Source organism: Capricornis sumatraensis, chromosome 9, assembly GCF_032405125.1.
Source record: "Capricornis sumatraensis isolate serow.1 chromosome 9, serow.2, whole genome shotgun sequence".
In the NCBI taxonomy this organism is placed as follows: Eukaryota; Metazoa; Chordata; class Mammalia; order Artiodactyla; family Bovidae; genus Capricornis; species Capricornis sumatraensis.
The window spans coordinates 12,045,691-12,058,186 of NC_091077.1; the positions used below are offsets into that span (position 1 = coordinate 12,045,691).

At 53.7% G+C, this 12,496-nt stretch overlaps 1 protein-coding gene across 1 annotated transcript; it reads left to right on the forward strand.

Annotated features, from left to right (window-relative positions):
* Nucleotides 1-3,175: 3,175 nt before the first annotated feature.
* PALM3 (paralemmin 3) lies at nucleotides 3,176-12,402 on the forward strand. The gene is made up of 8 exons (XM_068980305.1): nucleotides 3,176-3,361; nucleotides 6,255-6,303; nucleotides 7,203-7,283; nucleotides 7,704-7,846; nucleotides 7,984-8,068; nucleotides 10,240-10,285; nucleotides 10,374-11,501; nucleotides 11,766-12,402. The coding sequence occupies exons 1-8, from the start codon at nucleotides 3,321-3,323 to the stop codon at nucleotides 12,218-12,220; spliced, it is 2,028 nt and encodes a 675-aa protein (XP_068836406.1). The 5' UTR covers nucleotides 3,176-3,320; the 3' UTR covers nucleotides 12,221-12,402.
* Nucleotides 12,403-12,496: the final 94 nt, after the last annotated feature.

Consider the following 12,496-nt stretch of genomic DNA (forward strand, 5'->3'; position numbering starts at 1 on the left):
GTCCCAAAATGTAGAACTCAGCCTCAATTTCTTTTTTTCCCTACGCACCCCCAGTCCATTCATATATTGGATTGCTGTTTGCTCCACCTCCAACACATATTATGAAGTTGTCCACTTCTCACCACCCTTTCCCCAGCCATTCATTGCCCTCCGATGTCTCTCCACCAAACTTAGGAGAAAAATCCAAATTTCCTACCCTGGCTCAAAACCCCTTCCCACTTCTCAGATCTCATCTCCTGACACCCTCTCCCTTGATCCCTCCTCCATCTGAACTTTCATGCTTTCCTCAAACTCTGCGATTGCATTCCCACCCCAGGGCCTTTGTACTGGCCTTTCTCTCTGCTTGGAATGACTCAGCATATTGTTGGCTTCTGCTATTCAGATGTCACTTGATTCAGATGTCACTGCTTCAGAGAAGTGGTCTCTGATCACCTAGCCTACCTCAAACACAGCTCTTCTCCGTAACTCTATCCCTGCCTTTTTTATTTTTTGTAATTAACCCAGTACTACAGTTGGGCTTCCCTTGTGGCTCAGACGGTAAAGAATCTGCCTACAATGCAGGAGAACCAAGTTTGATCCCTGAGTTGGGAAGATCCCCGGGAGAAGGGAATGGCTACCTACTCCAGTATTCTTGCTTGGAGAATGCCATGGACAGAGGAGCCTGGTGTGCTACAGTCTATGGGATCACAAAGAGTTGGACACGACTGAGCGACTAACACTTTCACAATACTCTAGTTATCATCAATTACCTTTGTTTCTTTATTTGTATATTATCTATCTCTGCCCGCCCCCCCCCCTCAGCTGGAGAGTGAGTGGGATTACAGCATTTTCTGTTTGTCATCTTCACCCAGCTCTCTCACGCCTAGAACAGTGCCTAACACATAACACTTACTAAAGAATGTTCCCAAATTTGGGAACAAAGAAATAGACTTGGAAGTTGCCATTGAGTCTAAGAGACAGACACAATTATAAACAGAACGATCTTGCCTCAAGGTGGAACCCAGGACAAGAGTTCCCTTTAGGGAAGCCTATATAAGTGTTGATCTAAATAGCTAACAGTTATAAAATCAAGCTACAAGCAATGAAGAAAAATACACACTCTCCTCCAAAAGGTGGGAACAACCCAAATGTCCATCAACAAATGAATGGATAAGCAAAATGTGATCCATTCATACAATGGAATATTATTCAGCCATGAAAAAGGAATGAAGCACTGATTCAGGCTAAAATATGGATGAACCTTGACAACATTATGGAGAAGGGAATGGCAACCCACTCCAGTATCCTTGCCTGGGAAACCCCACGGACAGAGGAGCCTAGTGGGCTACAGTTCATAGGGTCTTGAAGAGTCAGACACTACTCAGCAACTAACACTTTCTCTTTTGAAAAAATTATGCTCAGTGAAAGAAGCCAGACAGAACAGGCCACATATTGTATGATTCCACTGATTTAAAAAAAGTCCAGAATAGGTAAATCTACAGAGACAGATGCAGATCAGTGGTTCCCAGGGTCTTGGGGAAGGAGCGTCTGTTTAATGGGTACAGAATTTCCTCCAGGGGTAATGAAAAGGTTCTGGACCTAGATAGTGGCAAGTTGCACAACCTTGTGAATGTATTAAATGCTACCAATGGTAAATTTTGTGTATTTTACCACAACTAAAAACTAATTTTTAAAAATGTGTTCTCTATTTCTATCATGGCAAATAAGCTTTTATTAAAAAAAGAAAAACTTGGCTGACTTGAGTCTTAGTTGTGGCACAAGAGATCTTCATGCCTCATGTTGGATCTTTCACTGTGGCGTGTGGGCTTAGTTGCCCCACAGCATGTGAAATCTTAGTTTCCAGGCCAGGAAGCAAACTCATATCCCCATCATGGCAAGGCGAGGGTTTCTTAACCATTGAACCACCATGGAAGCCCCCCAAATATGCTTTTAGGAGGATCTATTTGGTTCTCCAGAAAGTTCACTTGGGTTTTGCCATACCATCTTCGGGTTGTTGTTACGAAAAAAAAAAAGTCCCAAAGGAACATTTTGACCAGCCCAATAGAAGACCAGGTTCAACTGAAACTATTTTGAATCCCCAGAAGTTTTGTACTTGGTATAGGAAAACCCAAGGCCACAGTCCGGCCCCATTTGTTTCACACCCCCAAGTCTGTCCTACACAGTGTACATGTACCTAGGGATCCCGCCCCAAGGACGCAAGCTCTTTCCTCACTCCTCTGCCACTTTTCGGCCATCCTGAGTAGGATCTAGAGCAGGGAGGAAGGATTTAGTTGGGCACATTCCCTTTGTTCTGTTCAGAGGGAGCAGACCCTCTGAAACAAGGAAGGGGCCTAGGGGACTTTCCTGGCGGTCCAGTGGTTAAGACTGCAGGGGCCATGGGTGCAACCCCAGGTTGGGTGGGGTGAACTAAGACCCTGCATGCTGTACAGCTTGACCACAAGAGTGCTGGGGGCTGCAGCAGACCAGCCTGGAGAGTAGGAGATGATTTCTCCAAGAGGATGGTTGGATAAAACATGATCAGCTGAGAAAAGGGGCGCTGCTCCTTTAAGAAAGGGATGGTGGGAGGACTGAATAGGGACCTTCAAGACTTGGGTAAGAAGTTCTCTAGACATTTCTTATCACCACACTCCCCGGGTAGTTATCACATCTAAGGGGCGTCCAGTGTCCTGGAGGCTATTTGATCGAATTCTCTCATTTTCCAAAAGGGGAAAGTGAGGTCCAGAAAGGGAAGTTGCCCTGAGTTGTCTAGAGCTCAAGCCTTCTGGTGCTCTTGAGGCACAGGCTCTGGTCTCCAGAATCTTCTGGTGGGATCAGCCCTTCCTCCTCACCCCGGAGATCAGGGTCCAAGAAGGGAGGGCGGTAGTATGTAAAAGCCACAGTATTCGAAGGCAGGTTACCTTTGGTGGGCAACCAGACTTGAAATGTCTAGGGTGCCAAGTAAAGGTGCCCTTGTCTGAGGGAGTTTGGGAGAACCAGCCCTAGTCCACAGGCTTGACCAGGCATGTGAGAGTGTGTTTGCCGGGAGGCAGCCGAGTGCAGCAAGGAGGCCAGTGGCTGGTAAATAATTGATCAGGACAGCTGATAGTACCTCCCCAGAACTGCCCGCCAGCCCCCAGCCCCCCTCAGCCCGGCCCAGGCGTCTCCCGCCTTCTGGCCCAAACCAGCTGGACCAGCTTTCCCAGTGCCCGCCTGCTGCTGCCCCCACCCCCCTCAACCTCCGACAGCCAAGTCACAGCCTCAGCCTCCGGGGCACTTTCCGGCAAGAACCCGGGGTGGTAGGTCTGGAATTCGGAAATCAGAACGTGGGCTTCTGGACAGAGATGGCCCTGCAGAGCCATGTGTGGTCTCTGGCCACACCCACGTAAGTGTCTGGGGTCAGGGGGCCAGTGGGCAGGGCCTGGGAGGGGCTCATGGAAGACGCTGGCCTTCCTATGGAGGGACGGCGGGGTGGGGGTTGTTGCTGGTTAGAGCTCCAGTTAGCCTCTCCTAAGGGGGCCAGGAAGAGTGAAGGGCAGCTGGCAGTCAACCCTGCAACCTCTTCAATGGCCCCCTCCCCAGAAAGTCGGCTGGGAGATGTGAATTCTCACCCCCTTGTTTTTTTGGTATTTTCCACTGGCAGGCTTCAAGCCCAAAGTCCAGCCAGAGGCGGGGTGGGGCTATTAGTTGAATGGAGGATGGGGAATGTCAGGGTCTCTCACGCTCATATTTTGCCTCTAAATTCATCCTTTGGTGTCTGGGGTGGGAAGAAATGCTTGAGATCCATAAGGGAAAAAAGTTAACAGTTCCCAAACTGAAAAAGAGGATTTAAACAGGGAAATGATTACCTACTTAATGAAATGACCACCAACTGTCCCTGGCAGGGCAAAAAGCTGAAGATTTAGAGACAAGCAACATTGAACAAAGTGTGCAGATTGTTTTAATATTTGAGATGTGAAGGCCTTTGAAAGTCAGAGGATGGAGGGGGTTCCAGAGGTTTGTAGAGACTTCTGGAAAAGGGGCTCCCTCCAGGGACCCCAATTGGGTCCCTCACTCTTTTGGGTTCCCCGTTGCATTATTCACCAACTACAAACCTGGTTGCCTAGCAATGGGAATCTGATCTCCCCCCACCCCCCCAGCAAGGAAGAGGCAGGGTGATTACATCTTGGGCGTGGGAGAACGGAGAGGGTACTTTAGCCTCCCCCAGGGCAAACCTATTAGCAGGGATCTGAGCTTCCTTTGGGACACCCTTTAAAGCATGAACTTCAGCATCCTGCCCTAACTGGAATCGAAGGCCCACCTCCCCAAGCTGATCTCTGGTCCCCTGGCTGTCAAGATGAAGATGCCTGAACTTCCATTTCTCCACAGTGTTCCCAGTATTTGGGCTCTAAGAGCCTTGAGTTCCAATCCTGACTCAATGACCTTAGACAAGTCTTCTGTCACTTCTCAGAGCCTCAGTTTCTTTTTCTGTAAAATGGGGACAGTAGTACTATTTACCTTTTAGGATGGTCAAGAGGGTTAAATGAGTTACTAAAGTTTTTTGAAAGTGAAAGGTGCTCAGTCATGTCTGACTCTTTGCGACCCCATGGACTATAGCCTGCCAGGCTCCTCTCTCTATGGAATTTTCCAGGCAAGAATCCTGGAGTGGGTAGCTGTTGCCTTCTCCAGCGGATCTTCCCAACCCAGGTATTGAACTCAGATCTCTCGCACTGCAGGTGGATTCTTTACCATCTGAGCCATCAGGGAAGCCCCAAATGAGTTACTAGGAGTAAAGCATTTAACGGTGCCCAGCACATGGTGTGCACTGGGTAATGGTCGGCTGATTTTCTTCTCAGTTGGAACGTCAACTCAGCAAAAAGTTGACTACAGTGTCTCAAGATCAGGGCAGGGAGGAGGAGGCGGAGATGGCTGCGGGAGCCTAGCGGAAGCCCTGTAGAGCACTTAGAGAGCTATATATAGTAAGTGCTAAATGCCAGCTCACTTTTATGCCTTCATGGTGAAGCCAGAGCAGATCCGGGAGGCCCCACCAGAGTCTGGGCAATGAGGTTTAAGCTCATCCGATAGGATAGTGCTCAAATTAATAAATGTTTGAGGGCTTGCTCTGTGCCCACCCTGGGCTACATGTCAGGACCAACAGGCAGATAGATATATCCTTCTAGATATTGGAAGCACCTCCATGTAGCTGGCACTCAGTGCATCTCTGTGATGGTAAGCTGTCGTGACGATGACTGTCCCCGACGTGCACTGCAGTACCAACCAGTCTCCAGCTTCCAGGGGGAGCCCAAATGGACTAGAGGTGCCCCGGAGGCTGAGAATTGGGGATCCTGGGGTGCTTTGAGGAGGACAATGATGGGGGAATTGCAGGTTAAACCTTAAACGGCAAGCCCCCCTCCCCCCAGTTCGGAGTCCAACACTAGGCAGTGTGACCTGGTGATCCTTGCCCCTTGGGAGGGTGATTTGCAAGTGGAAGAGGCAGCTCTGGAGTTACCATGGCAATGACATGTGTCCACAGCGAGATGGACACTTCTCTCCCAGATTCTCACCCCCTCCCTCAACCTGCACCTAAAGGATGCTGGGTAACAGCCAAGGTCCAGAGAGGGTGTGGGTTTGGGAAAAAATACAGAGCATGTTTCGGCCTGGTGGGATCCAAGCTTCTGGGAATGGTTATTATAATTAATTAAAAATATTATTAGTCATGGGAATTATTTAAATTATCATCATTTTTCTTTTTGACTTGTGGGATCTTAGTTTCCCTATCAGGGATTGAATCCCTGCCCTCAGCAGTAAGAGCCCAGTCCTAACCACTGGACCGTCAGGGAATTCCCTAAAATTATTATTAATATAAACCATGCTACTGTTTTTGGGGCACAATGTCCTAAGATTTTCCTGCATGGATAGATACTTCCCTGCAAGGGAATCTCTCTCTGCAAGGTGAGGAAGGGTCAAGCTATTCTGGTCCATTTTACAGATAGGGGAAACTGAGGCTCAGAGGGGTGATGTCAAGCCTCAGAAAGGATTTAGCTCAGCCTGTCACGGCCTGGGCTCTCTCCCCCTCACAGGACCCCTGCCCTCTGCCCCGACTCCCCCCAGGTGCAAAGAGGAAATAGAGGAAAGTACTGGGTTTGGTTGATTTCCAAGCAGCTCAGGGATCTTGGCTCAAAGATGGGTGTTCAAGAGATGGGTCTGCCGAGTGTTGGGCCCCTGGGAGGCTCCTTTCGCAGCCCAAGGCGGCCTCCCCTCAACCCTGCTCCCCCTCAATCCCCGCCGCCTCCCAGCAGGCCCATGGCGGAGAGCTCCCTCTATCGGCAGCGCCTAGAGGTCATCGCGGTAAGTGACGCCCTACCAGTGCGCGGCGCCCTGAGCCCCGGGCACCCCTCGCCATACCCAGGCCTCTTCCTCACCTCTTTCCTATCACAGGGAGCAGGCCTAGCGCTCTGAACGTGCGGGAAGCACCCTCAGCTCCAGGTGTGCCTGGGGCGCCCCACCAAAATCCTCAGGCTCCTCTGCTCCTCAGTTCTTCTGTATGATCATCAACATCCCCAGAATGGAGCTCTGAGGACTCCGCACTCTCAAATCTGCAGCGTCTATTCCATTCTTGAACCCCGTCTCCCAAATACACCATGGCTGAAGCCCCCTTTCTCAGACCCCCATATCTGGATCTCGTCTCTCCGAAGCTCCATCTCTGAATCCCCATCTCACTAACTCTCATCTCTCTGCTCCTACACTGCTGCACTCGAATCTCTCTGGACCATCTCTACACCCTAGCCTCGCTGGATTCTCACGACTGCACCTCCATTTCCGACTCCCCCCCTCAGTAGCCCCCTCCACTGGATCCTCATATCTGGACCCCCATCTCTCTGAATCGCATCCGTCTTAATCAATCACATACCTCAGATCCCTCCCCCTCTGGATTCCCATTCCGGGGCCCTCCCCATCCACAGACCCCGCCCCCCTGCCGCCGGGGCGAGACCTCCGCAGCATCTGGGGCGCGGCCAGCCCCGCCCCCGCCGGCCCCGCCCCTACCGCTGCTGACTCAGCGCCTCCGCCCCCCGAACCTCTTCCCCGCCCGGGGCCCCGACGTGTGTTCCGCTACCCGGTGCGGCTTGCAGCCCCGGGAGTCCCGGGAGCCCCAGCTAACCCGGCGGAGGAGGGAGGGTGGAAGGGGAGGCGGCGGCCCCGCCCGGCCCCACCCGGCCAGCGGGCAGCTCAGGGTCCTCTGTGCGCAGGAGAAGCGGCGGCTACAAGAGGAGATACGCGCGGCGCGCCGAGAGCTAGAGGAAGAGAAACTCCGCGTGGAGCGGCTCAAGGTTGGGGGCGGCCGGGGGAGCCTGCTTAGCCCGGGCAATGAAGTCGGGGTGTCTATGAGAGTCAGTTCTGGGAACCAAAGGAGCCTCTCTACAGACATGGGGTTGGGGGAGTTGGTTCCAGCTTCGGGGATGGGCATCTTCCCCAGCTCGGAAAGAGTGGTTGGTGGTGATGGGGGACGTTTGTTCCACCTTTGGGAAGATCTTGGGAACGTGTTTGTTCCGCTTTGGGGTAGAGAGGGGCTAAGAGGGACGTTGATTTCCCCTTTGGGGGTCTGTCCCATTCTGGAAAAGTTGGGGAGATTGATGGGTGTTTCTTCCAGCGTGGGAAAGTTGTCTGCTGGGAACGGGGTGACTTCCCACTTGGCATTATTAGGGCACGTATCCCAGCCTCTCCGTCCACATGCCCCTTCCCATGGCCAGAGGAAGTCTCTCCGGGAACGCTGGCTAATGGACGGGGCAGCTGAGGAGCCAGAGCGGCCCCAGGACCCCACCTCACAGGACCCCCAATCACCTGAAGACCAAGCTCAGGCCCGCATCCGGAACCTGGAAGACAGCTTGTTCACGTGAGTAGGGCCCCCTTCCTGGTGGCTTTGCCTGTCTGACTAGGCCAGGCCCATCCGCCCACTCCGCTGAGATTTCCGGTGGGGGTGGCCCACTGAGCCTGGGGTCCAGGCTCCCAGCAGCCCCTTCTCTTCCCCAGACTCCAATCCCAGCTGCAGCTGCTGCAGAGTGCGTCCACAGGTGCCCAGCACAAGCCCTCAGGCAGGCCCACCTGGCGACGACAGGTGAGGAACTAGGGGATGTGGCCAGCAGAGCTCAAGGCAGTACCTCTCCAAGCACAGTTGTGTTTTTTTATGACCCTGCCATGTGGCTGTCTTAATTCCCTGCCCAGGGATCGAACCTGTGCTCCCTGCAATGGAAGTGCAGGTACTTAACCACTGGACCGCCAGGGAAGTACCCAAGCACAGTTTAGATGCTGGGTTCTCTTGTGGTCTTGGGCAAGTTGCTTTCCATGCCTAAGCCTCAGTTTCCTCATCCTTAAAATGGGGATATATAACAATAACACAACGCTGGAAGAGGCGTGAGAGAAGGCCAGTGAGATCATAGCTTGGTACCGGAAGCAGGCACAAGGAAATGTTTTGATATGTTGTCGTGTTGTGTTAATCACTTAGTCGTGTCTCTGCGACCCCATGGACTGTAGCCCGCCAGGCTCCTCTGTTCGTGGAATTCTCCAGGCAAGAATACTAGAGTTGCTATTTCCTTCTCCAGGGGATCTTCCTGATCCAGGGATTGAACTGGGGTTTCCTGCATTGCAGGCAGATTTTTTATCATCTGAGCCACCAGGGAAGCCTTATTTTGATATTTGATTGCCAATATGACCTAAATGAGGAAAGTAGTCAGAAAATGTTGTGGGGCAGGGTTGGGGCTGGGGGGCTGGGGCTGGGAGTTCCCTGGCAGTTAGGACTTGGTGCTTTCACTATAGTGTTCTGGGTTCAATCCCTGGTTGGGACTACTAAAATGATCCCACAAGCCGCACAGTTTGGCCAAAAAAAAAAGAAAAGAAAATGTGGGGATGTGTTCTCAGAATTCAGCCCCCCAAATGGGAAAAGGGTCCCCATGAGATGGTCGAATGATTTGAGGCATCTCCATGATTTGAGGGGTTTTGGTTTGGTAATGCCTCTATTAAGATATAATCCACATTGAAAACCAAGATGATACGACTGCACTTAAAATTTGGCTCTCTGGGTTGTCCTTGAAGTTCATATCATAGATCCAGTAACTGATGCACCTGGCCACAGTAAGCTGTGGGTTGCTTTGGCTCCCAGGTGCCTGTCTCAGGACAGAGGGGGAGAGGATAACTTTGGACAGAGGAGGGTAGGATTGAGACCAGTGAGATCTGTGGGGTTTGGTTAAGGTGGCTTGCATGGCCAGGTCCCCAGTTCCCCTCCCTGAGCTCATCTTTCCCTCCATCCCTTCCTCACTCCACTCCAGCCACCCTGACCGTTTCCTATCCCTTGAACTTGCGTAATTCATTATAGGCCCAGGGCTTTGCTCTTGCCTTTCCCCTCTTCCTGGAATGCCCTTCCCACCTCTTGACTCAAGGCTGGCTCTTCTCACCTTTCAGGCCTTTGTTCAATGTCACCACCTCCGAGAGGCCCTCCTGCATCTTTTTTTTTTGATATTTATTTGGCTGCATCAGATCTTAGTTGCAGCGTGTGGGATCTAGTTCCCTGACCAGGGGTCGAACCCGTGCCCCTGAGTTGGGAGCATGGAGTCCTAGCCATTGGACCACCAGGGAAGTCCCCCTCCTGCATTTTATACCTACAGGAGGCACCCCATCACCTCCCAGGCATTTCTTAGCCCCTGTTCCCCCTGCTGTTACAGCCCTTCTCAATTCCTGAATTATAGATTTGTATTTTATGTTTATTACCTGCTTCCTCCCACTGGAATTTAAGTTCTAATAGCAAAAGTCTTAAATATTCCTTAAGTGGGATTTCCTAGGTGACTCAGTTGTAAAGAATCTGCCTGCTGGTGCAGGAGATGTGAGTTTGATCCCTGGGTCGGGAAGATCCCTTGGAGTAGGAAATGGCAACCCGATCTCATATTCTTGCCTGGAAAATTCCATGGGCAGAGGAGCCTGGCGGGCTACAGTTCATGGGGTTGCAAAGAGTCAGACACGACTGAGCACGCATGCATGTCCCTTAAGTAACCTCAGTGGCTGGCAGAGTAGATCCCCAGTAGAGGGAGTGGCTGCATGGACACAGGACTGACTGGGCACATGTGATGTGCACGGCAGTGCAGCGGAGGGAGATGAGACAGGTGAGGAAGCCTCATGCTTTGGTCCTGAAGGAACGGGGAGCCATCAGGGGAGTCTGAGCAGGGTCGGGGTGCTGGCATGCTGGAGGCTGGAAGTGAGATGGGGGCTGCCCTGACCTTGTTTCTGCCATCCCTGCAGGGTCACCGTCCTCTCTCCCAGCCCAACGTGGAGTCAGGTCCTGCAGGTGGGTGTTTTGAGGTCTGGGGGTCGCAAGAGGAAGGACCTGAATCTCACTCTGTTGCCCCATCTCTCCTCTTCCCTGACTCCCCCAGGCCAGACCGATCTAAACAAGAGAGCCTCCTTACCAGCCGGACCGGTGGGCGCATACCCGGAGTCCCCCTCCGAGCCCAGAACTGAGGCTGCCGGGGTTCCAGCAGCCCCGAGGCGGGTCCCTGGGGCAGCAGGGACCTCCTCAGAAGCCAATGGCCCCTGCCCTGGATCCAGCCCCCCTCTGGAGCAGGAGCCGAGTCAGGGGGCGGTAGCACCTGAGGGGCCAGTGAATGAGGCCAGAGGGGGAGGCATGGTGAAAGTGGTGTGGGAGGGGTTGAGGCCCACGGAGGACTGTGCCATCGGGGCCACAGGCCTGGAGCTGGAGGCTAAGGTGGAGGAGATGGTGCTGGAGGCCATCGGGGACAGACAGGAAGCCAGCCGTCCAGAGCTCCCCTCGTGGGTCAAGGAGGACAGGGCCATCGTGGAGGTGGTCTGGGAGGGGGTGGGGGGCACAGAGGGCAGTGACTTGGAGGCCATGGTGGAGGCAGGCGGGGCCCCAGAGGCCGTGCAGACCAGATCCCTGGGGCTCCGGGAGGGATCGGGGGGAGCAGCTCCTGGAGAAGGTGCCCCCAGGAGCAGCCCTGATGGTGATGGGCAGGGGGTCTTTGGAGAGGAGGGGTCCTTCATCTGGGTGGAGAGAGTGACCCTCAGTGAGGAATGGGAGGAGCTGGAGGTGGAGGGGTTGGAAGGGCCCAAGGCACTGGGAAGGGAGGAAAAGGACGAGAGTCCGTTGCAGGCGGAGGGCAGAGGCGAGGAGGAGACACGGGAGGCGGAGAGGAGGCGGGTGGAGGGAGCTGGAGGCGCAGAGAAGAGAGGCAGGGAGGGCAAGGCAGGCACAGAGCCAGGAGGAGCAGAGGCGTCACGGGCGCTAGAGAGGGAAGGAGGCCCGGACTCCGTGGAGCCAGGGAGATGTGAGGTGCGCGTGGAAACAGAGATCGGAGGAGGTGACGAACCATCGTCGGCCGAAAGAAGAGAAGTTGAGGGACCTCTGGGGGCAGAGAGGGGAAGAGATGAGAAGCCATTGGGAGTAGAGCAGAAAGGAGGTGAGGAAAAGCTAGAGGCAATCCAAGAAACATCGGCAGCAGAGAGAGAAGAAGGGGAGGAGTCACTGGTGGCAGAAAGAATAGGAGGTGAGAAGCCATTGGAGGAAAAGGAAAAAGGAGATGAGAAATCACAGAGGGTAGAGAGAATGGGCGATGAGGAGCCCTCGGAGGCAGAGAAAACAGGAGACGAGAAACCACAGAAGGTAGAGGGAACGGGAGGTGAAGAGCCACTGGACGCAGAGAAGACAGGAGATGAGAAACCACAGAAGGGAGAGAGAACCAGAGGTGAGGAGCCATCAGAAACAGAGAAAAATGAAGACGAGGACTCACGGAAGGTAGAGAGGATGGGAGGTGAAGAGCCGTTGCAGACAGAGAAGACTCTTGGGGTCGAGGAAGAGCAGAGAGAGTCAGAAGAAGAAAAGGGATGCCAGGCAGAGGACGTGAGTGAGGCAGGGGCTCCCCCAGAAGCCAAGGAGGCGCCAAGGCCGGAGGATGAAGGACAGCAGCCCCAGGAGAAGGAGGAAGGCTCCCCAGAAGCAGAAGTGGAAGCAGTGAAGCCCCAAACTCCTGCTGAGGGCCAGGACCCCACTGGAGACGCCACCGCACTCCTGGCAGAGACGTCAGCTCAGGATCAGCCCGCTGAGTGCCAGCCACTGCTGCAGATGGAGGGGCCCAGGGCCAACCCCAGGGCCCGCCCCATGCCCACCTACGCGCCTGCCCGGCAGCCAGAGCCATCTGCCCCTCCAGAAGGTGAAGAGGCAAGCGGCCCTAAGCAGAAGACGTGCCAGTGTTGTGTGGTCATGTGAGCCCATGCCCTCCACCGACTCCCAGCTCCTCTCACAGCTACCTCGGCCTCTTGGCATCCAGCAGGCAGTCCCAGGCGCAGACGGGGCACCAAGGGACTGACCATGGCACCTGGGAGCCAGTTGGTCTACACGTCCACCTCCACCTGGGCTTCCGGACCCCTCACCCGCTGCCTGTGACCCTGGCCCTCTTCTGTGACAAAGCCTTTTATACTTGAAAATAAAATGTTAAGCATTCGGACAGCGTGAATGTGTGTGTTGTTGGCCCACGACCACCTG

Excerpts from the sequence above, each read along its gene's own strand:
- PALM3 (XM_068980305.1), top strand. The coding sequence starts at position 3,321 with ATGGCCCTGCAGAGCCATGTGTGGTCTCTGGCCACACCCAC. Across the intron at positions 8,069-10,239 it reads GGCCCACCTGGCGACGACAG|GGTCACCGTCCTCTCTCCCA; the intron begins GTGAGGAACTAG and ends CCATCCCTGCAG. Across the intron at positions 10,286-10,373 it reads CGTGGAGTCAGGTCCTGCAG|GCCAGACCGATCTAAACAAG; the intron begins GTGGGTGTTTTG and ends TGACTCCCCCAG.